The sequence below is a fragment of the Platichthys flesus genome, chromosome 4 (assembly GCF_949316205.1).
Source record: "Platichthys flesus chromosome 4, fPlaFle2.1, whole genome shotgun sequence".
Classification (NCBI taxonomy): Eukaryota; Metazoa; Chordata; class Actinopteri; order Pleuronectiformes; family Pleuronectidae; genus Platichthys; species Platichthys flesus.
In genome coordinates, this window is record NC_084948.1 from 16744876 (window position 1) to 16770225 (window position 25350).

Consider the following 25350-nt stretch of genomic DNA (forward strand, 5'->3'; position numbering starts at 1 on the left):
TGGGAGTGGATGGGAGCCAGAGGCTTGGCGCTGCGGTTACGCCACGCTTCGGCGTCGCTTCCGCGTCCGGTGTGAACCCGGCGTTACAGTCATCAAAATCATCCCTTGTAATTACTATGCTGCTGTCATTCTTAAGCCTGAAACATGCTTCTGCGTTTTCACGGGCCCGTAAGTGCAAGAGCCCTTCCGGGTCCCTTACGTGCTTCTGTATCCCTCCTTACGTGCTGACGGGTGTCGACCCCCTTTTCTAAAATTTACGGCAAAGCTCCGCAAGCTCACTCGGCCCGCAAGGCTGTGATTGGTCTGCTCTACATCCCTTCTGGAGCTGCATTTCCGGTTTCATGCCCCATAGTACTGGCAGAAATCACGGAAGATTTAGAAGAACGAATATGGACCAAATAGAAGAGCATTTGGCAGAAGAGATCCGATAGTATGATCACTTGTATAACCTGTCACTGACTGGCGGATTTGTCCGCCAGAAAAAGGCTACGAGGAGCCGCAGTGGCTATGTAAATAAACAATCGACGAAGAAGAAAGAAGGCGTCTCTAGGTCGTCTTCGACAAAAAGCATTAGTCCGCCTAGTGTTCTGGCGCGGAATTGCTTTGTAAGACGCGCAACGGTTGGGGAAGCATGAATGAAAACGAGTCTTGCGCCACAGCGGCGTGAAAAGACGCAGACGCAGTCGCAGAAGCATGTTTCAGGCTTCACACCTACGTATTCGTTCCTGTTCCACCAGCCATTGAAGCTTCTCTTCCATCTAACGCTGATTACAGGTTAGCGATGGAAGCACCACTGTTTTCCTCTGTAGCTGCAGTGGAACGAGTCAGTGAACTAAAAAACATCTTTGCCCATCTAATGTGCCAAAGGTGGAGAAATGCCCAGCAAGCATTGGAGACCTACTGTTTTTGTCGAATTTAGAGATTCTGTACCTGCACTGCGGCTCCGGTTAAATTACCGAGCACCAATCATCTCACTGATGAAAGTGCACCGCTGTAAGCCTGTGAGTGCCGTATGCATGTGCACACGTGAAATATGCAAATTCTGCATGTACGCTTCTCTGTGCATGAACTCATTTACCAAAGGCCACTGCCACCTGACATGCAGGGCCACCCGGCAGCCATGAATATTCAACCACATGGACAATATTGTGTCCGGAGTTAAAGTCCTGCAGCTGCTACTGCACACACTGCCGCTGATAGTGGAGGTTAGCTAGATTAATGTCTGTCCTGGCATGCACCATGCCTTTGGGCACAGATTCCTTTAACTGCTGCCTCCTCAGCCATGGCTGGAAAATATTCATGAATTGGCCACGGTCTATTAGGCTGTCACTGGCTTGGGTGATTAATGGGGCCGGCACATGTGGACGAGCCACCGACAGCAGGCTGCCAACCGACCAACTGACTGCCCGAGCTGACGGGGAGGGCTGGAGCTGGAGCCAAAGTCGAATGGGTCCCGGCTGATGCTCCTGCAGAACGCAAATCTTTGCACCAATCTACACAAAACATCACATACATATTCAAGGCCTGCTTTATTTTCTATCCAATGAATGAGGGTCACAGGTGAGTGTGCCATCAGTACCTCTTCGCCACTTCCTGGACTGTCTCCCTATCGTTGATGATGTATAATACCAGCACAGTAACTTTCTCCCGTTCCCTCACCCCAATCACTACATTTCACCTCCCCCCCCGTCTGCCAAATAGCATCCTTTCGTCTCCAATTTTCGACCTCCCTTGGCCTCCTCCATCCAACCCTCCTCTGCCCCGATTTGTTTTCATTTCATTTCATTTCTTCTCCAGTCGTCTCTTAGCCCACTGACAGAGAATAAGAAACCTCCCCGCTGACCCGGCGCACCCACACAAAACCGCGGCGATGGATGGAAAGTAATGTTAAAATGAGTTTCTTTTCTCTAAACCCGCCAATATGAAAGTCAGCTTGTGCCTAAAAGGCTGACTTGTTATCACAGTTCTCCATAGAGCTGTTTTCATCCAGTCTCTGTGAAATAAATGTCACCGGAACAGAAACTGAGCCCTGAATAATAAATAACTGACAGGTACAAGAACACCTGCAAGGAAAAACCACTAATGATACTGTTTTGACCCCAGCAGTTATACTGGGTTAGGTACTTTGGGTGAGAACACTTTAACATAAAAATATTTTATTTTAGTATTGAATTAATCAATCCCAGTAGCTTGCAAGTTCTGCAAGATTAAATGGCAGACATACTTCCAAATAAATTAATTTGCTATAACTGAATTACTTTTTTAAAAGCTCTAAAAAGGTGTGGTTTCACAGATGAGACATGGTGTTTGAAGGGTCAAATCTTTAAGGTTCTGAATGAAAGGTAAAGACCAAACTAGGGACCATGAGACAGTCAAAGAGGAAATTGAAAGGCAGAAGAAGTCCGAATTGAGATGGATGGCGTGGGCGGCTCGCAGTGGCTCGCTGCCATTTCTGGGCAGTTTGACACATAGTTGATGTCTCAAGCGTATTTCCTTTCTTCAAAGCCCTGTGCTGATTAGGAAAAAGGTTAGCCGGTGCCACTCAGGGTCACGATGCCTTTGTCTGGGGAGTTGTAATTACCGCTCGCTGGACTACAAGAGGGTGGGAATGGGCCACGATTTAATCTCCTTCTTCCCTATTTACGAAAATAACTTTCCTGGAGGAGATTTTAGGGCTTTTTCTGAGGTCATTTACTTTAGTATCTTTAGAATCTAATGAGGACCTTTGACAAAGAGGCCGTCAGATCTCTGGCAGATACAGCCGCAAACACCATCCTCCTCCTCCTTTGTCTGTCTAAAAGATGTGTTTTCCTCATCAGCAGGCAGTGCTTTCAGACATCGCACTGAGACTGAAAGTAGATTACACAAGGCCGACTGCGACTTACTATATCATTATTTTAATTGAAGGATGATGATGACATTGAGGAAAAGGAAGCATTGGCAGTAAACTCAATTTATTTTGGGAATGCAGACGTCGGGCAGACTGCAGTATGAAGTGAGTTATAGCGGTGGAGTGCAGCAGCTGCTACAGAGGGGAGTGTATCACAGGGTGAGATGTTGATAAGCACTGCATCTGTTGTCAGAACCCAGTCGGTGTGCCGGGCGAGAAGCTTATGCGTGCTTACACGTGTTAAAGAACAGCAGCCGTGTAACGAAAACGCCCGCACTTTGCTGGCAGATGTAGGCAGCGCGGCGTGTGAGCATTCTCCCCAGGTGTGCACGGCTGTGTGTGTGTGTGTGTGTGTGTGTTCGCTGCGAGGGTGTGAAGGTGCCACTCACAGTCAGCCTGAGCACAGATGAGGCAGGCGGCGGTGCTGTTAAAGAAGGTGAGAAGACCAGCCACTGCCAGGCTGATGTCAGTGTTGGTTGGCCTCATGTCCAGAGTGGTGAACCGAGGGAACTGGACCTTCAGGATGTCCTCTGGAGCCACCTTGACGTAGGGCACCTGCACAGATGATATGGGATGTGTCAGAACAGATGTTGCATTTGTGGACAATTTGCAGTCGATTTCGACGTTCAACATTCATGTTTAAAAATGCAGCAGGCTTCTGGAGACAGGACAACCTTGAAAGATAAAACTAGAGGAAATGTGTGTGAACGGCAGAATAAAAATAGTACAAACACCAGAAGAAAGAATAGCTCAGAGCAATATCGGTTTAATCTATTATGATAAATTGTAAGTGGGGATAATGTGTGCATATTCAGAACAGACATTTTTCAGGGATTTGCATTTATGGCACTGATGTCAAGCACAAGTAAAAACTTATTTGGTTCCACCCACACAAACAAGAGGAATCTTCAGGACGACACCTCCTCACCCGCAGTTACAAGACATTTGTTTATCCACACTGTGCACCTCTACTGTGAGTTTCATGTTGACACCAAAACAAGGTTGCGCTAAGACACAACACTATCAAAGCACTTTAACCAAACATTTGGAGAAGGGTTATTACACCAGGTGATAAAAAGAGATTTTTTTCATTGCTGCCAGTCTGCATAATTAATCAAACACTACTCAACTGATTTCCATAACATTTTGTGGAGGGGTAGGGCATGACCCAAAGAAGAATCCATTGATATTTTGTATAAACAGGCTGATCCAGGATTTTTCTTTTCACTTATATAGTGAGATAGGGCATTAGCGGAGTGGAGCCATGCCCTCTCAACGCGCCCTTCTAGTAACAAGAAGAGAGATGTTCTGTTATCTTCAGTCAAACCAGAAAAGTCAAAACCAAATGAAACTGTTAGGAATACCATTTAACTCTGTTACACTGAGTGTGGGTACATCCACATCGGATAGACAGTGCAGTTCATGTTATACAAAGTCCGGCAACACTAGAATAAAAGTTATTGGCCAATCAGATTTATGCTTAAATAAAAGTCTTATTTAATCACACAAAACACACAAAAAAATCCAAGTATGTCCGATGCTTCAATCCTCTTCACTCCTAACTTGTGTCAGGATTTTCATTCTTTGGCTCCAATTCGTCTAAACAAGTAAACATGAACTTAATGAGACTGAGATCGTGTGACTAACCTAACCAGTCAAGAATATTACACCATAAAGACTGAGCATCCAGCTCACATCAGCTAATGGCTCAGCTGGTTCCCTCCCATGCATTCAATTGCCAAAGCTATTCCTGCTTCTGTTGCAAGCCACAATGTAACCCGCCTCCACACCAGCACCTCCTTTTGATACTGAATCTGACCTCATCGATGTCATGTGTTGTCATTGATGCCTGCTCTGTTCTGCGTCGAGGGTCGTGCTCTCCCTGCCTCACACCCCATGAAGGCGCTTTAAAGGACGAGTCCTCCCTACCTCAAGCTTCCTGCATATCCATGTGGAAGGGTATAAGGAGGTGTGTCCCAGAACAGGGCCATACCACCAAATATAAATTATTAAGATTGTTAAAATCAAATACATTTTGACTTAAGTGGTCCTAACTGAAATGCACTTTTAGGGAGGATTATTGTGAACTGTGTGTCAAAATATCCTTAAATTCTATTAAATCCCTAAAAGCACAAATCTCAAAACAACAGAAAATGCATCACAGTCCAGACTGCAGAGTACAGTGGAAAAGCACATCCTCACAAACTCAATAATAAACAATACACTAAGACAGAAAAGAGCATTAACATATTAACTCGAGTGCATGTGTATTGTCAGTATGTGGTACAATGATCAGACACAAGGTATAAGTACAACAAAGCCAGCCAAGCATTCAGTGTGAATCAATAAATACACACTTCTTTTATCCCGGCCCCAGTGAGGCATACACTTTTCAGTGGAATTGATTTCTGCGCTTTCACAGTGTTGATTTGCTGTAGCTTTATAAATATCTCTATTCCCCAGCTGCCTCTAATGAATTTATCATACCAGCCCCACTTTACTAACAGGTAAGTCCAACACAGGATCATCCCCACTGTCAGAAGGGAGGTTAAGTACACCGCAGCTAACATTGCAGCCTTCGTCTATCCCTGAACGCAGCATCCAATCCGAATTAAACCTCCTTACAAATCTGCTCACCTTCGAAAAAATCAAACATCACATTCCACCTCTGTGGCAGGACAGTGGGGCGAGAGGGAGACTATCTCTGAGTGGGGCAGGTGTCGGTTCGGTCGGCTGGCATGGCATTGCGATACAGTGCAGTGGGGTTTGAAGGGGATCCGGTCGGACATGCCGGGTCCGAGAGCAGGGACAGCGAAGTGAGGCTCTACATCATGGCAGATTGCCTGTCTGTATGGTTCCCAGTCCCCATACATTGCTTTCCCCACTCTTCCCCATATCCCCTCGATTGGTTTTCCATTCCTGCCCATCAGGGTGTAATGGAGTCCCCTGGGTGTCTGGATGGATGGAGGTGCGGCCACTACTGACAGCCATTGCTGGGACGCCATTCATTCCTCTCAAAGAGTCTTAAAACCTGAGTAATAGTTGTACACCGCACTGGGGAAATGTTCCCCTCTTCAGGTGAGTCCTTCATCTTCCTGTTGCATTTGAACAATTTCTCAACACCCTTTTCTCATTTCTGCCGCCCTTCTCTCCTATTTCTCTGCGCACCCCATTGTGTTTGCTCCCACCCCCCCCCCTCAATCCGTTCGCTTCTTTCCTTTCAGCACTGCGGACCGGTGCTTCCCGACCCCTTTCATTTCGAAACCTGACACGCTTCAATAGGCTGTATCTGAGGCAGCGGGGGTTTAGAAAGCTGCTTAGACACACACACACACACACTCACACACAAACACACACACACGTGCGCATAATCACATGTGCATATACTTAAATACATACATACAGACACGCACACAGACTCACAACCACGCACTTTGTAATTTTCCATCACATTAGCCTTCTGGACCCTCTTGCTTGGAACACTGGAGGAATGACTTGGGTCTGAGGTTTGAATCATGCACCTTGAATGTAGAAACTAGAGACACTGAACATTTCCCCATAATATGTCTTCTGGAAACACAAAGGTGCTGCATAGGGCAAATGTTCATACTTTCGCTTACAATAGGGCCTGAGGTTTTGTTCCAACCCTCGGCTTTGTGTCTTTATTATAGGATTAATTGGTTTTGAACTGAAACAATCCCGTTCCTCCTCTTGTGGTGGAGTGACAAAGTCTTTTGAATCGAGACTAGAGTTAAAAACAGGGCAACTCTCTGAGCACAGAAAATCAATCTGCGCATTACTAATAGCAAGTTGTCAGCCACTTCAAAGGAAGTTGCCAGACTTCTTATCTGCAGCCAACAGCTAAGAATCAGTCACTCTGCCGGTCGATTACAAAAATAAAAACACAAACATCTCTTCTACATGTGTTTTTTTCGCAGGGCACAACTTCAAAGACTCAAGGAACCCAACAGCTGCATCACTTTCGCTTTAGCTCTGCGGGAAACAACTATACTGAGTCCTTTAAGAGCCAAACTGGCACAACCTACCGCTTGGTGATCTAGTTTAACGGATGATGCCAATCTTTGTTTTAGTATAGCTGCACTTATCAATGTTTTCATTCAAATAATGATTCAAATGACAATGTGTGATGTGAAAGGAGCCGCTCATACAGATGAACCCACAGAGCGAGTTTGTTTTATTTCATTATTTTTTCGATTTGTATCCTGCAACTTAAATGTATTTGATTCAGTCTCGGCTCTCCCAACAGCCTTGTATCCAGGGTTGGGGGTCGGCAGACAAACAGCTGTTTTTTAAGAGAAAAAGCTTTGATGAATCCACGTACACGTGTTTCTGCTCAGCAACAAACGGCAGACACACAACTAGAAATGACACACTGGGTTGTAGGCCCCCATCAACCAATTTCAGGTTCAGCCCAAGTGAATATTTGAAAGAATTATCTGGAGGTGTTCTCGAGATATTACATTCACGATAATGCCACCAACATCAAATCGGTGCAATCTCGAGCCCAGATTAACGTTCGTACCAAATTTGAAGTAATTTCCCCGAAGCATTCTTGAGATATCATGTTCACAATGGGAGGGATGGAGAAATGGACGTATGTACGTACGTATGCATGGACGAACCTGAAAAGACAGATTTAAAGTGTTGTACTTTGCTACTTGAAAAAAACTTGTTCAACAGTTTCACTTTAAAAAGAAAATATTCATGGTTAAAATATTCTTGTCACAAATTATTATAAATGAAACCATTATGAACAGAGACAGCAGCTTTGTCAAAATGAGCCCTCTCGGCTGGGGCACGGGAAATTATTAGAAGCTTTGTAAACAACTTGTAAATACTAGTAAACACGCTGTAACTCAAAATTAGATGGAATTCTCTTTTAAAAAGCATCCACTCGCGGCTGCGGCTCAATTGGTGGGGGAGTGAAACTAATTACATTGGAAAATGCGAAGGGAAGAAAATCTCCGGCAAACAATGAAGCCCAAAGGTAATCGCTGAGCTTTTAATAATCTGCCTGCACCACTGTAAATAGAACTAAATACCACGGCGACTGCTGTGGGGAGGGGACCGGAGTGTGTCTGGTTGAATGATGGGTGGCCGAGGAGGGAGGGACGGAGAGATTGTGAAAGAGGAATGGTGAGAACATGGAGAGAGATGGAGAGAAAGTGACGGCCTGGCTGACAGAAGAAGAGAGCAGTGAAGTGAGCCAGACGGAGGAAACGGGATGAGGGGGACAACATAAACACATGATAGATCTGAGGCGGGCGAGGGAGGAAGGGGTCGCAATCAGCTCTCATTAAACGGTGTCACTGAATTTGGCCGTGTGAAAATGAGGCTGTTGTCAAAGGCAATTTATCTCATGTTCTTGCTCTTTATTGGTTCATTTCTCATGGCGGACACTTTCATGGGACCCAATAACGACATCAGCATTTAGCTTTGTTATTGTTTGGTCTCTCTGGGCTACAAATACATTCCGAGTTAAAGCAGAATATTTGTGGCTCTCATTTATTATTTAGGAGATGCAGCGCTTAATATCTAATAGAATAGGGAGTTTATGCTGAATTCTTTCTGTGCTGACTGGAGAGGAGAATTGGATTTTTTTTTTGTTTAAAAGTTTTAGGCCCTTTCGATGCTTAGACTCGTATCCATCATGCAGAATACCACCAGGGAGCTGTCTGATTGGTCTCGGAATTATTCTGCAGTATGACAACAAACCAGACAGACGCCCAGAATCATAAAATAACATTCTTCAGTGACAAGAGTCTTGCAACAGATGTTGTGGTTCCCACAGAGCCCCAAATTTCAACATCATGGAGTCAGGCTGGGTTTACATGAAAAGACAAACCACACTGAGCCAGTCAACATCTCAAACACTGCTGGAGCAACCTTCCTGCTGAGCAGCTTGAAAAAAACCTACCTGTGTATCCCCAAGGGGAATTTGTGTTTGGAGGAAAAAAAAACTTAAAAAAACTTTGAGTGCGGACTAAATTTGCACAGAACTCAGTAGTTGTGCCACTGTTGAAGACATTCTGCAGATTTACTTTGCATTGTTATGTTGTGTTATTTATGTGAAGAAACATCACACATTTTATTTTGAGTTTGTCCTGGAATGTAATAGATTATTGTTGTAATTATTATTATTTGGATCATTATTACGATATCTGATTTAATCTGATCGTGATTTTACTGGGAGGTCTGGTGTGCACTTCATTTCAGAGAGCTGGACAGATATTCACAGGGAGAGGGGAAGGGCGACTTTTCAACATTAAATCTATCTCTTTATTTACTATTTACTGAATAATTGTTTATAAAATTAGAATCATGAGGAAAATGGTCAGAAGGTTTGAATGCCCCTTGTTTTTTTTTTTTGTTTTTTTTTTCAATTTGTACCGTTAGCGGCTCATTTGTGTTGAAGACCAATACATTTAAAATTGAAAGGATATGACATTTTGGTCTCTTCCCCTTGCCACCGCCATTGTCTCTTTGAAAAAAGGTTGGTCACCGAAGAACAATTAATCCTGGCAGAGGTTAGCCAGGGAAGCTCAGAGGGGGGCGCCAAAAACTGCGCCGAGCAAAAAAATAAAAAATAAAATAAGACAAAATATTTTTTTTTTTTTGCTGGGCAGAGTTTTTTGCGGCCCTTCTATATGGGGTATGGCCCAAATTATTGTTTTTAATTACTTTTAAGTAATTTAAGTAGTTTCATTAGAGAAATCAGTGAATGACAGCAGCACTCAGGTGGGACGTTTGGCACGGGAGCAGTTGAACCCCGTCCTGTCAGATGCAGTCTGGATGAGGAACTGAATGCTCCGTGTCGTTCCTGCTGCTGCTTCCATCCTGTATTCTACAGGTTAGTAGTGGGTGAGAGTCACCTACGTTAGCTCCTAGAGCCTCGCTTGATCACCACGGGTGTCATTGAGACATGTTGATGTTGTTTTGATTGTCTACTTAGAGTTAGACTGGTAATATATTAGAAACTCCGCTGGGCAGTGAGGGGAGACACTCGCGCACTAGGTGGGCAGGGCTACATTCGCCTGTATAGGTGTTTATTTTACCTGCGCGTCGTCTTGCAGGCGGGTCGCGATAGTATATTGTTTACTTAACAGTGTGTAGTTCAGCTCCGACACACACAGACTCTGTAATTAAGTCATGTATTGTTATTGTGCCTTATAAAGACCAGTTATAAGCTTATGTTCAATAGGTCTATATTGTAAATGTTTATATTTCTTTATGAGTGATAATGTATGTTAAGATGTTTGGAGGAAATAGACACCATAATAATTGAATGTATGTTTTATGCACTTAAAATGCAGTTACACTCAGAGAAATACTTGTACTTGAAATTGTGTGTAATTTGAATAAGATGCAGTCTGGATGAGGAACTGAAGGCTCCGTGTTGTTATTGCTGCTGCATTCATGCTGTATTCTACAGATATACTTTGTTGCTGTGGTATCAATTTTGGGACTCATAACATATATCTCCAACCAATATTCTGATATTAAAAATTATTCTAGAATTAGGGTAAAATGAAGCATTAATTGAGGTACGTACCTCCTTGGTGTTGTCAGAACAAGCTAGCAGTGTCCGAGCAACTTCGACGAAGAAAGAAATAATTTTATATTAAGTTTTCCTGGAAAATCGTTTTGAAAAATAATTTTTTTTTGGGGGGGGGGCGCCAGGAGTGAAGCTTGCCTAGAGCGCCAAATGTGCTAGGGCCGGCCCTGCCTGTTGGAGCTGTCTCTGCTGCATTTGCCGGCCACATTTGAAGGAGCCTTTGAAATGGGACAACCTAGTCACGCCTCGGTTTTAAAGATGCAGCCTCCAAAGGATACAGCCCGCGTTGAGACAGCTTACGTCTCTAGCTCTGAGCTCCAACCACTGAATAGTTGGTGAGATCCTGAGACAGTGCTCGAATTGAAAACAACCCTCTGATTGAAAAAATGCAACTTGCAGAATTTGCAGTTTCTGGCATAAGCCAGACAACGAAATGTCATCTGTAAAATTCTAGTTTGAGTAATAGATCATTTATTTCGAAGGATTATCAGAAACCAAAACACTGCACAAGTTATGACGGTAAAACTATCGCTCCATCTTTTATCGCCACTGCCACGAGGTTGAAACCAAAGTGTAAAGTTATCTATCAGGAATGTGCCCTTACATATTTTGGATATCAAATGATACCTAGAACTTGTAACAGTATGTGTGTGTGTGTGTCTTGTGTGCATATGTGTGTGTTTCCTGCAGTGTGACAGAGCGGCTGGCAGGTCTGCAGACAGAGTTTTGACAGGCGTTTAATGAGGAAGCTCTCACAGGACACAAGTAACACACACACACACACGCACACTCCTGCACACACTGTGAGCTGTGGGGGAAAAGGAGGCGCATTTTGTTTGGCAGGCTAAAACACCTCAACCTAATTATAATGTGTGAGTAATATGCTTACCTTAATACACCGAGATTGCACAATAATCTTCTTCGATTAGCTATTAAAACAAGGAATACAATGAACCAGCACATTTATTTTCAAACTGCAGAGCCTGTGATCGGCAGTTTGTTGGAAACACCCCGATGGGTTTCATAGCTTTGTGTAAAGCTTTCCAATAGCTTCTGATAAACACTTTTCAATCAGAAATTCAAGGTTACATTTGGGAAAGTTAACCAGGCTTTAGAGAGGAGACTGTTGCTCTGAGTCAGAGTGAAGGCGAAAGTTAATTTCCCTTTCATCCAGTCCAACAAGCGCCGGGGTTGCCTCGGTCGTTGAGCTGACAAGTGCCCAAGTCATTCTGCTACCTGCTGGCTATGAACCTAACTGGGGCCTGTCAGCAGCGGGCCTGAGTGAGGGGAGCTGTAGGGAAGGGTGGATGTGAAGTATTGCCATATGGAGAGCACAGACATGTAGAAAACTACATTTGTTGGCTCGCAGTCGGAGGTGCAGCGGAACCGACCTCTGTTTGATGAAGTATCACCGCTCTTTAACGGATCTTGTACTGTGACAGCACGGTAACAGGAACGTTTTTTATTATTTTATACATATTACCACATGTTGACTGAGCGTATAACACACACTCGGCAGAAAGAATGGAGCTGCCCTTGAAAACAGTAGCGATGCAGCTAAGTGGAGAGCCTGCCATTTAGTCTCACTAAGCTGAATCCAAGGTTCACCGAAGCCAGACGGAGAACAGTTCATTTACCGTCAAAAAGTGGACGTAGCTAATCAGTTTGGAGATCATCATCACGTGTAGAAAACCAACCAGCGATACAACACCGAGTATAAAGTCTGGCTGAGTGCGGCTTATTGCAAGCCAGAGAATTATGTTGGCCACTGAGCATTAGAGAACAGATGCTGCCGGAGACATTGTCCATCAGTCAGCAAGTGGGATGCCAAGGCTGGACCGTGTGGACGGGAGTTGGCAAGCAGGTGTATTTGGGGTGGCGGGAGACGGAGGAGGGCAGGTGGTGGTTCTATTATGGCTACCTGATCCCCTTTTGTACCGAAAGGTTTACGGGGGATTTGGGAGAGCAGCTGCTGGCATTCAGAAAAAGCCAATCAAAAATATTGCGGGCAGAGAGAAGGAAGAGTGAGGGACAGTCCGAGTGTCTGCAGACATCCTCCATCCTCATCCAGATCTCTATTTGTGGTGGTAATGAGCCTGCATCAGGTCCCCGCGGTCCGAAGCAGACCAGTGATAAAGATGAAGTGGGCTGGGGATCCCCTGGTGCCTTTTAGGAGAGTGGAACATTGACCACGAGATCTCTATCTCATTGATCAGCCAGTTGAGAGAGAGAAAACGTGCCGTCCTCCAGAGAGGCCTGCTCCTCACTCCACTGCCCTATTTCAGAGCGAAGGTCTTTGTGCTCAAAAAGAAAGAAACGCTGCTCAGCTACCAGTTGCTGGCGTTATTGTCAGCTGCGAGGATGAGAGAGGGAATCATTGTTTTGAATTGGGGAGTTGTCAAAATCCCCCTACCTGTTTAAATGAAGTCAAATCTACCAGCAATTATAGTTGTATATGCCCAATGCAAGCATATCTGTGTTTATCCTGAACGGAACAAAAACATGTTTGTATTGTCGACTCCAAGATTTTCTATCGGGAGCTTTGATTGTAAAAGTTTTTTTTAAACTAACTGTGGATTTAATCCACTTCTGGGAATCTAGCCAGATGTTTGACTCGCACCATCAAAACAAAACACGGCTAAACTTTTGCCAACACATCCTTGAGGAACCTGGCCCTTTTGAGTGCAACACAAACAGGTTGATGGGCAAAACACTCAAATGTTCTTGATGGGGTTCGGGATCGTGGAGGGAAAACGGCAGCGCATCAATTCAGTGAGCAGCTGGTTTGGAGCGTCGGCTCATTTAATGCAAGCTAAAAAACAAAACGATATCGCTACGTTCACCGTGTGCGAAACAAAAGCAACAGTGTGAGGAGCAGCCGAGTTCCTTTTCACAGCCTCGACGACAACAATCAGCTAAATTGAAATCCCTTTTAGCTCGCTGCTCACCTGGGAGTTCCTGCCTTCTTGTTTTTATTTTTGCAGCTTTCATCTCAGCGATCAAATCAAAGAGACTGCTTCCTGATGACAAAATAGTGCATGTGGATCTGAACATTATGGAGATGCCGGTGAGGCCTTGACAAGACTGATCAACAGTGTTGTGAGAAAAGGTTAAGCGGAGGTGCAGGCGACAGCTGTGCTCCTCTAATTATGAGCGGGGGGGTGACAAAAGATGCACCTGTGTTTTGTCTGAGAGCAGAAGAAGAACCAGAGGAAACCTGTGCAGAGCGACACCCGGCTTAACGTACACACTCCTACATAGACGCCTTTCTGCAGTTGAATGCACAAGCACACACAAAGCTTATGGAAATGATTTATGTTATCACTATGTATAATTCATCATTTCAATTAAATGAGTAACTCCTTCATAATCATGTGCTGTTTGATGCGTGAAACTGCGTGCTGTAGCTTGAGCGGCTACAAGTATGAAGACAAAGCACTTGTGGTTGAAACGGTTTGTTGAAACCGGTTGACGGCGCCTCTAAAACGCGACTGCGAAATTGGTGCAGAAGACACCTACAAAGATAACGAGAGGGTTTGTGGTGAGAAGAGCTGACGACCGTGTCAGGTTTCTGTTAACATGAGATAATACATCACTTCCTGCCTCTGTCCGTTGCACCTGGTGCCCCTCTCTGTGTTCTGCATGTGTGAACGACAGACCACGGATAGACACCGTAATCAAATTGGATTAAATACCGGAACTTAAACATACATAAATAGAAAGACAAAGGGTTGAAGCTGAACACCTACTCACAAGCCACTGAGTGGCAGAGAAGAGTCGGTGGATCCAAAATATTCTAAGACACCTTCTATTACTGGCAACAGGAACAACCGATGCAAACCGTGTTATTTCAGGTCATGTACACCCCTTGATATGATCACACTTCAGTTTACTATCCACAAAACGATCAATGCACCTCATGCATTTATTACTTAGATGGTGCACTGGTAAAGCTCACATAGTAAAAGCATTGATTACACGGACACTGACAAAAAATACACTAAAGGGAACCGCTGTGGACTGATTTACTGACCTGTCACTAAACAGCACCGGAGCTTTATAAACTATAGTGTGAGGCAAAAGCTCTTTAAAAGTCTAAGAGGAGAAATAAATGTGTGAAGGATGATGCAGCTCCACTTCTGAGACTTCTCCTCCATTAAACCTTTTTCACTTCACTCCTGAGTCTAAGATTTAATTCCTGAGACTTTCCAACACACTGACGCAAACAGACGGACAAAAACGCACAGAACTATAACTATAATTTAATTTCAACAGAGTGCGTCTTTGTCGGATTTATCTTACTCTGGTGCTTTGTGTGCCTAAAAAAAACTCTATAGGAGAATAAGTGTTATAATTTCCCTCTTTAGATCCTAATGAAAGCATAATTATGATAATGAAAGTTGAGTGGAGCGCATAAAACAAGTGCTGGAATTACACTCGGCTATAAAGGGAAAGACGATCATTTAAATTGTACTCCGATGCATCATGTTTGTTTTTGAGCGAGCAAAATAAATAAAAGGCTGTGTCTTAAAAAACAAGTGACGATATCTTATCTTGTTATTGAGATTCAACGGGTAAACTCTCTGATCCTGCACTGCGATGAATAAACAAGCTGTGGCTAAACTATTTGAATTCACATTGCATACATCACGCCGGCTCCTCTGCCCAGCTGGTCATACACTGCACTGAGGAAAATGCAAATCAAGCTCGACTTAATCAGATCTGATTTCGGAGTTGTGACCAGTAATGTGTGACTTGCTGCCAAAAAAGCAATGCTTTTGGCTGCAGCGTGTTTGACTTTACATATGATGATTCTAAAGCCCAATTACAGTGGAGAGATGAACCATAAGCTGACCCCCCCGAGCAGAACAAGACAGACACAGCAGAACTATTACCACTATGCACCCAGTCAGCGTGAGACTGATGGTGGGTGATTAGGGAGAGTCGGGACAGAGAGGGAGCTGGCGTTTGAATAATATCTCCACCTGTTTCTATTAGTTTTGTTAAGAAAGGTGAATCCTGACCTGGTCGCCATCAATACTTGATGATTGAGGAGGAAGGGGAAATGGCAGGAGAGAGAGGTGGAGGAGGTGAAATGAGAAAATAGGGGGAAAGGAGGGGAGAGAAAAGAGAAAGGATGAAAAGTTGAGATTAAGTACAAGAGAGCGAGGCTCGTGTATAGGCAGTAATAGCAGACATAAGAGGAGGGATGAAGGCAGAGACGTGGAAATTGATTAAAGCTGTGGTAGGGTGAAAGGGAAGAAGTAAAACAAAGGGAAATGGGGCATTGAGTAAGAGATGAGAGAGGAGAGTGAATCACAGCAACTAAACACAAAGGTATTCATAATGTTGACACAGTCGTTCATTGGATCCGTGTCAACATCGTCTTTCGTTGGATATGAAATAAACATAAAGGGGTAGGCAGCACTTTAAACTTGGAAAATAAAAACAGAGGCTTCGAGCTGCTGCCTGGCAGAATTAGGAAGAATTCTCAGCCTCCCAATTAAAACCCAACTAACCAAATCGAATCACTATGAGAATGTGACGATCTAATCAGATGCGGAAGTCATTTGTTGCGGTGACCTGATGAACCAAGTTTCTTTTTGTCAAAACTGTAGCCACAAACTGTGGAAAATACAAAGAGCTGTATTTTTAATAGCACATTGGGTAACAAGCACAAGCAGCGCTCAGCCTGCATGCTCTTTCCGTGACCTTGAAATCAGATTTTTGTGCGTCCTTGTAGTATTTTGGTGCCAAATGCAGAGGGCACGGTGCTCAGGTGGAAGGAGAAAAACAAGTGTGTGTGTCTGTGTGTGTGTTTGTGGGGGGGGGGGGGGGGGGCATTCAAACGGGGCAGCACTTGTTGGTATTTTGGTGAGAGTGTGTCCCAGACTTTGCTGAGGATAAATGTCTCAGTACCGCGTCTATTTTTATCACAACCTCCTGCCAATTTCGTCATTTTATGAACAAGAACAAACAAAATACACACAATAAATAACAGAATTGTTATCTTATTGTAAGTCGCTTTGGAAAAAAGCGTTAGCTAAATGAAATGTTATAATAATAGTAATAGAATAAAGACTATAATGTAAAGCTAGTATTTAACCACGATCAGATTGGTCCGTGATGACTCACTGTTGTATTGTTCAAATGGGAAACGTCAGGGTACAGCCGCTAATCCGTCCTATGTGTCTTTTCCTCCATTTCTGTAAAAATGTTATTCTTGAAATCCATTATAGTTTAACTGATGTTGTGTGATGGGAAGCAGAGCAGAACAAGCCACTGATGTGGTCATGTGATCCACAATATCCAGACAACGTGATCATTTCCGGGAGAAGAGTCCTTCCACTTGTAGAGCTGCTGCTGTCGTACGTTACTGTGAATGATTGGCTGAGCTGCTTCACACCAATGATGTAACATTCAGAGCCCCCCCCCCCCCCCCCGATCCATGGAACATCCTGTTTGTTCTGGATGGGGCTGCCCCACCAGTATGAACCAAATTATAAGGCACGATATTAAAAAACTGTAGAACCCCAAAATAGAGAAATTGTTCCTTTCTTCTGTTTGCCCAAATCAATTGAATTAGATCACATCAGAAACTTAACTCAAGGTACAATCAGAAGCTTTAACCTGAGCTTTCAACCACATCTCCCTGTTGTTCAGTGGATACCTAGGTCTGGACAACTGGAGAAACTAGGTCTACTGATAAACATCATTTCATTTGTATGTATCACTATTATTATTATTTATCCGGTGGCAATCGTGTTTTATTCAATTCTTTCCCTAACAATATATCAATACAGTGTGTATTTCCGTGGATATTCTATTTATTGAGGTAAAAACAAACCCAAAACCCGCGTATATCACAGTGCAGGTTCAATATCTGGATGATACTGGTGACCACACATGGAAGCCAAGCAGAAGTTGGCTGTGCACAAACAGGAGATGTGGTGCTGGCTTTGCGCTGACCAACTGTGGTGCAGCGTGTCTGGCAGGGACACGGTCTAAAATGAGCATAGCGCCCCAATAAATGGTCTCTAACCAGCTGGGTTGGCTAGCTGGCTTATCATGTCACAAAAAAAGCAATTCCACACCATATGTGGCACTGAGCGGCTACACAAGTTGCCCATTTAAATCAGTTTGGACGGCTTTACACACAGTGTACAAACACAGGAAGGTGTCTGAACATGTGAATGGCAAAATTAATGAACGTACTTGGATGTGTTAACTATTCATCGAGAGAATTTCTTATGAAAGCTCCAAAAAGACAAGAACAAAGCACTGATCCTTCAAATTCTGTTCCCAGCACAGCACGGGCCAAGGTTTACTGGGATGTGTTCAATGTCCAATCACTTGTGCCTCAGCTTTTTCTGGAAGGGTGGAGGAATCCCACCGGGTTCATTTGAGTGCTAATAAAGTCATCTCGAGAAAATGTGCGACTCCAAACTATCATGGAATTTTAAACTGAGACTGAGAAATGAACAGATTTATTTTTTCATCGAGACTGAATGGGTTTCTTCAGCATAACCACAACACCGGTGCTCACTATTGAACAAAATACTTAATCTTATGAGCCTTGAGAGAAAGAGGCAGAAAATGAGACGAGCAGTGTGTCTGCCACAGAGTGAGGGAGAGAAAGAGAGAGAGAGAGACACACAGAGAACCTTAAAAGCAAAAATAATCGAGCACTTTAACATTTGCACATAAATGACACTCGAGCTGCAAGCATTATTTGAAGTACTTTCTGGGTGGTTGTATAAAAGTGAGTCAGAGTTATGACTTTGTGCGTGTGTCTGTGTGTTAGAAAAGCACACATCTCTCATTATTACCAATTTTCGGGGCTTGAACTACACCACTGACCCTCAAACTCTGTCCAGTGAGCTCTTTGTTTGCCCGGCGGGCCTCAGGTTCACCTCTAAATCCAACCTGAGCACCACTCAGCTGAGACACAGTCGTCTAATCTCCATGTGCTTCTACAACCAGATGGTTCTGCAAGCCCACAGCAACCTCTGGACATTACAGCGGACATCAATATTCATGACTACTTCTGACACTTGTTTAAATCAGAGAGGAATATGTTTCGCCTCTTTAGCAGACAAGTGCGTACACTGCACATTTCATCCTTTATGGCAGAAGACAGAAAGAATGAGGTAAAATGTAATAAGAACTGAACGCATGATGCCCAAGGTATGAATTCAGAAAATGACCTTAGACTTTCTATGAAAATACCAGAAAAAGAGGATGAATGGAGCCGTGTGCAGACACGAATGTGGAATTAAAAGGCCTTGAGACCATTCTTTTATATCTAAGCCAGCACTTATAAATAAGAGTCCTATTTCTTATCCTTGCCTTTCACAGGAAACAAATCAATGAGAGGAAAAGTGCATTGCGTGCCCCAGCTACTCTGGCTATAGCTGCTGCAGCAGCCAGCAGAGAAGCACCTGTAAAGCAGAAGGGGCCTCTTGTCCAAATCCTGAGTTAATGTTCGTCATTAGTCTGTATTAATCTGCTCTTCCTCAAAATCCTGACCCAGAGGTTTGTTTGCCACACAGCATAAGATGAAAACAAACTACCGAACATGATGTGCACTGTCAACCCCTCTGCAGTAGCTGTTTCTCTATTTGTCACTATTAGTGGGAAAACCAGATGGGCTCAGTCGCTCCAGTGAAAGTAGCCTCGGCAGCGGCAGCGGAACCCGCGGAGTGATTGATGCGGACGTGCAGATGATGTGCTGATCACCTTGTGGGGTCTGTCAGCCGCAATATTGCTGCCAGTGTCCCAGGGGACCAGCTGCCGGAGCAACGGCACCCACAGCCTCACGCTCACAGTGAAGTATTAGGTGGTCACGTCGCACAGTGGCACGCATAGACACACACGCACACACTTACATTTTATTTGCGATTTTACAACACACAATCCAGAGAACAAAAACATTTGCATGCGACTTTTTTCATAATTTCGTCATCCTATTTTCCATCCTATTTTCCTTTCTTTATGTACAGGCACTTTGAAGGGCAGGTCGGGGGGGGGGGGGGTGTCTGAGTGGAAAAGTAATATTGAGAACAAACACCTGCTCGTATCCACCAGGAAAACTACTTATCTCCTGCTTAGCAGTCGTCAGAGCTGCGCTACAGACTATTTGGCTGCCAAGTAAAGAGAAAAAAGATTTACATTATTTCCCGACGGACGGTGTGTTTCTCTTCTGCGCTGCTCGATGAGCCTGAACCCTAGACCTGCTCCTTCTGTGCTGCTCAAGATATCTTCACCGTCATGGTAGTATGTGAGCCAGGTCCACTGTTGTGAGGTTTCCCACTTTGATGGACCTTTAACGTGGTCAGAACTGAAATTATTTGAGGGTGAAGACAGAAAGTTAAAAAGAGGTCCTGGATTTTTTAGGTAAAAAAGGCAAGAGAAGAGGATTTCTGCTTTTTTGAAAAGGATTTTGCTTTTCCAGGTCGTTTTTTCCCTCCGTAGTGACTCAATGGTTTTCATATGTAATTTTGTTAAAATGCTGTGATATAGGATCGGATAGGATTGGGTTGTTACGGCACAATGCTACTAATATAAGGCCATGTTTGCTTCTTTTACAAGGATTTTATTAAATTGGAGTGGATGTCTAAAGTAACAGGAATACTGCACTTAAAACTAGATTCTACCTCTCTTCACCTATAGTAGCAAACGCAAAAATCTGATTGGTGTATTGACTCAATATAGATATTGACTCAATATAGATATTAATTGAGATATAGACATTATGGAAGGAGTGTGTCTCCATTACATCATATGTGGGTTTATCATGGTAATGATAACTATTTAAATATTCCCAATGTGACACCAGCGATGTTGATGAAACCATTGTACTGCCCCCACCCCCCCCCCGCTCTTCAGAGTGACAATGACAAGAGCAACGTGACCTCCTCTCGAACACATGCACACACACCAGCTGCTGACTCCACTGATTTGCATACCTCCAGCATGAGATGGGCGACCTAATCAGGGAAATCCGCTTCATAATGTTTGATTGGAATAAAAATACACAGACTCTAGCAGCCAGGGACGACCACTGAGCTAAGACCATCGGTTCTAATCCTGATCCTTAGGAACCACGCGGCTACGACCCCTGCTCTTCTAGTTATCTAGCTGTGCAGTGTAGGAATGGAGCAGTCTTTAGTATGAAGACTAGAATATAAGACCAGCAGCGAGTCCCGATGACCACAAATTGGAGTCATAAGGCTCTTTTATGCCATTGACTGTTGGACAAGTTAAAACTAAGTAATTTATTGCAGTTTACAAAACAAAGAATGAGATAAGAGGATCATGGTATTCCCAAGGAAACATGATTTTCCCCTGGATGTATATTTCTTTTGATTTACAAACAAAATCCTTCATCTCTACCTGGAAAATTAAACATCTTTTATGATTCATCCACTACCTCTCTTGTTATATAAATCTGTAAAACTGACATCAGGAGTGTAAATATATGATGAAGATGATTTAATTGTCCAATTCTCTAACAACATTTCCAGAATCACTTCACACACTCTTTGGTTCCAAAGGTTTCTCCTCCTCGTCTTTAACGAGGAGGAGAAACCAATTTGTGGTGAGAGAACAAGATCTGCTGCTTCTTTTTAAGCTGAAAAATCAAATTCTCTTTGATGGTCAGGTGAGAAATCTGACTCATCAAAACTTGTCAATTCCCACTTCATCGAGTCAAAGGTGGAACACTTCAAACCATTTCAGGATCTTAAACACATGTAACAGAATTGTAAAACCTATTCATGGACTAAAATGCTTCACCATGTACAACGGCAAAATGTCAAATAGGTGTAACCCAAATACGTCAAAGCTGAATGTGGTCAGAGTTGCACCAACTTGAATTTAGAGGGGCCATTCAGAAATTGTTTTCCTCCAAACACAATTTTGTGTAATTGCCCCTGCCTTCCTTCTGTGTATTTAAGCCTCTGTTTCCCTTTGTCTGGTGTCGGTTCGTACTAGTTGCTTCTCCACACGTCGTGAGATATGGTTTGTCTGTTCCTGCTGTCCCGACCAGCTTCTACTGCTTCCTCGTTCCTTGTTCTCCATGCGCTTTGTCGCCAGTGTTACTAGTGTTAGTGTTCCTGTTTTGTTTTTGTCTTGTTTTAAGCCTTTTTTATATTAAATACCTTTTTGTTTGCATCCTGGGTCCATCTCCTCCCTCAAACCATAACAGTTCTTTAAGAATGACTGTAAAAGGGAGGTGGTGAAAGTAAACAGACATTACCTCAAGTCCTATTATTAAGTTAATATTCAAGATACTTGTAGTTTACTTAAATATATTTATATACAGTCATATTCATAAATGTTATTCCTCCTCTGCAGTTACAATGAATAAAACTGATTTTATCGCACTTCTCTTAACTTATTGACCCTTGTAGCTTTGAGCATAGAATTATTTTAATTAGTTGTCATATTACAAATTTTGAGGATACTACAACTGAACTTACATGAGTTGATAGTGAAAAGAGCTTGTAGTTCAGAGCTACCAGAGAATGACACAATACTGAGGAACATAATGTACTTACTAAAATATGTATAATTCAGAGTAGTGTCCGAATAACCTCTTATCACAAACAGCAGCAGGAGTATTTCTGCTTACTTTGCCAATGTTGTTTATCCCCTTTTCATTTGGACCTGAAGTGGTTGATGCTGACTTTGCTCGATGCTCCTCAAAGAGGGGCTGCACGAGATGCAGAGGTTTCTAAACCACGAGGGTCAGATGAAGGATTGCTCAGCTGATCGCACACTCTCATACAAATGATGAAGGAGCGGAGTTTAAAACAATGACGATTTTTGATGATAGACGGTTGTTGGAACATGGTCGGTCCGTTATGGCTGTGACCTTGGTTAGACTTGAAACACTCGAGGGCCAAATGACAAACCTTCCAGAATGCTATTTGAGACTTCTTGAAGGAAATTAATATCTAAAACCTCTTTCACAAACTGAGGTTTATTTCAAATGGAAATAAAAAATAAATACAGTGCATAATTAGATACAATTTCCTCTTCCATATTTTTATGCACGAGTTCTCTGATTCTTTCCTTTTTCTGTCTGTGTTGGATGTTTGATGGACTCACTTACTCCATGAAGACCTGTTCCTACTCTACTGACCCACCAAGGAGAAACACCGGCTGGCTCCTTGTAGTATAAATCAGGCAAGGGGGGAGGCGGAGGATAGAGGAAGAGCGAGAGAGAGCACTCATTATGTGTATAATCAGTGATGACTTTGCTTTTTAATATATATCTTTCAGTTTGCTGAATAAAACATCAGTCCCTCCTTGAGATCCACAGCCAGGGTGACCACGGAAGGTCACAGAGTGGCTTCACATCCTGCTGTTAATTTTATTATCATGACAAAGCACCGGCCCCTTAAGACGGGAGAAGGTTGGTTCCTCGTCTGGCCAATGATAATTCTGATACTTTAACTGAGGGGTGAGGAGGCCACTTGGCAGGTACTGAGAGTCTATGAATCCCATAGAGTGTATTAATAACCCAACAGTAATGTATGGGATTCAGAAAAAAGGAAAGGGTCCTATAAAATATGATCTGCTCACTTCATGAAAATCTACAGCAATAAGAGAGGTGAGGTGGAGGTGAACCCTATTGGAAGCACTACCACAAGATAATTTAAGATCGAAACAACATAAGCTACCATTAGCTTCTAAGCCTTAAAGAAATTAGAAAACAATCAAAGAGAACAGGGATCGAGCTGCAGAGTTCAAACAGGTACTTGACCTTGAGCATTTGAGTGCAGCCACCAAGGGTCATATATGTCTTTTGCATTTCATAGGTCACTGCATATTTCCCCCTGGCAGCGAGGTAATTCAATACTACTGTAATAGTTCTGAATTTTTAGGTGTTAACCTAAATTCTGAACAGGCTTCAGACTACAGTCATGGTCAAGGTCTGATGTAAATGACTTTCCAAGTCAGTGTGAAAGGAGTAAAGGACAAAGATTTGAATATGAGGACACCATTTTATAATCTACCCTCCGTGACAAACATGGAAATTCCTCTGAGCTTTAAAGTATTCTGTTCATCCAAATTAACACTTCTCATACACAAGTACAAAAGGAAGGGATGAATGGTGATTACATTTTAAGACAGTGCCGGGAAGCTGTGAATTGTGTGGACCAGTATTGAATCCTTTGAGTATTTCAACCCTACACTGTAAGTATCTGTTAACTCCAAAACGTCATTCCTCACTTCATGGGGTCTGTCGTATTCACACAGTGGTATTATCACAGTCGGTCTTCCAAAGCAGTCTGGCCTGCCAGTCACTGCCACCAGAGATTTTTCACCAGCAGGGAGTCCTGGTCCGTCTACCACTATAACAGACTGATGTCTCATTAGAAAGACGGCTGTGCTGAACCAGGGGACATTAAAAGAGATGGTAATGGGATGTCTTTTAATATGGGCTGTCCTTTAATAGTCATTCTGATCAAATTCATGCAGTTAAAAAGGCGGTTTCCCTGTGGACCAAATCCAATTATGGCAGCGAGCACACCAGAATATACTTGTGGAGGCCAAGTGATTGATGAAGTGAAAGAAAGCTGACATGTAGTTTTGAAAATCTGAAGGTAATTTATATGTGTGTTATTCATATTTTCAACAGTTTTCTACAAATGGAGCAATAATCAAAAAACATGGAGGAAGGAGGCGCTGCATGTCTCAGGCTGATCCAACAGGTGCTCTTTAGTGAGGCTGGTAGAAGTACAGAAGACCACTGGAGTCTTGGGTAGTGATTAATAACAGGCTGTGGTAAAAAACACTGTCTCTAGGTGAAATATAAATATTTGTAGGCCTCATCAGGGTTAACAACAAAAGTATAAAAGTTCACAAATGCAGCAAAGCACTGCAGTAAAGCTATGACATATGAAATATTAATTTATGTTTTGTAATCACCTTATGTATTCTTTTATATTCTTTTTGTGTAATTTAAAATTGTCCTTGCTCATCAGACAACAAAACACAACATTTCAGCCTAGGCAAATAATTCCACCTAGGGTCTTTGAATATTAACTAAAGCTCTATGTTTCCCTTCAATACTCTGATAAGACATAATGGTTGTTGACTAGTTTAATCCCAATAATAACAATAATGATAATAATAATTGCCACATCATATCAGTGTTTGGAACAGAATTAGGCCCTCAGACTTGGCATTAAATGATCCATGAAATGAAAATTAAATTTCCCGGGTTTAATCATGTGTGTCTGTGTTAAGGGCTCAATCATATGAATTAATAATTATAAACCACAATGCGTCTGGGAAAAAAACCACCCACAATATCATATAATATTTGAACTTTTCTCTTCCTGTACAACAGTTCCCACTGCTTGATGACTCATCCTGCACTCAGGGCCATTTACTAATTTTAGTTCCAATGATAATGCTTCCTGGAGGTTTTAACTCCCTCCCTGTGACCTCTGCCGGTTACGACCGGCGCACCGGGACCTAATCTCTCTGATTCATCATTCCAATCCACCGGCGTAGGTGTTGGTGTGAAGTCTGTTGTCATGACTTTACATCTTGAGCTGCTGGCTACTGTGAACTCTGGCATGGGGGCGTGACCGTGATGCACGCTCACCACTGTTTGCTCCTGTAAATCCATCGCGCTCTCGTGTGCACCCTGAACGACAGCCGCCCTGCTGAGAAGTACATGCTCATGACTGGTGTTAGGCCGCCAAGGTTTCTTTGACGGTTTACTGGCCCAATGATTTAGAGGGATGTAACCCTATTTGTCAGTTCAACTGTGACAGACAGGTCACAGTGCCATGCGAGAGAGAGACAGAGAGCCAGAGAAGCCATTTTCAGACATGACACTGGCTATGGAGTTTACACACAG

At 43.1% G+C, this 25350-nt stretch overlaps 1 protein-coding gene across 1 annotated transcript in view; it reads right to left on the bottom strand.

The window, feature by feature from the left end:
• grik4 (glutamate receptor, ionotropic, kainate 4) overlaps nucleotides 1-25350 on the bottom strand; it is a 161647-nt gene that overhangs the window by 99164 nt on the left and 37133 nt on the right. Inside the window, exon 4 of the mRNA XM_062386081.1 lies at nucleotides 3280-3445. Coding sequence (XP_062242065.1) covers nucleotides 3280-3445 — 166 coding nt within the window. The remainder of the gene's footprint in view (nucleotides 1-3279; nucleotides 3446-25350) is intronic.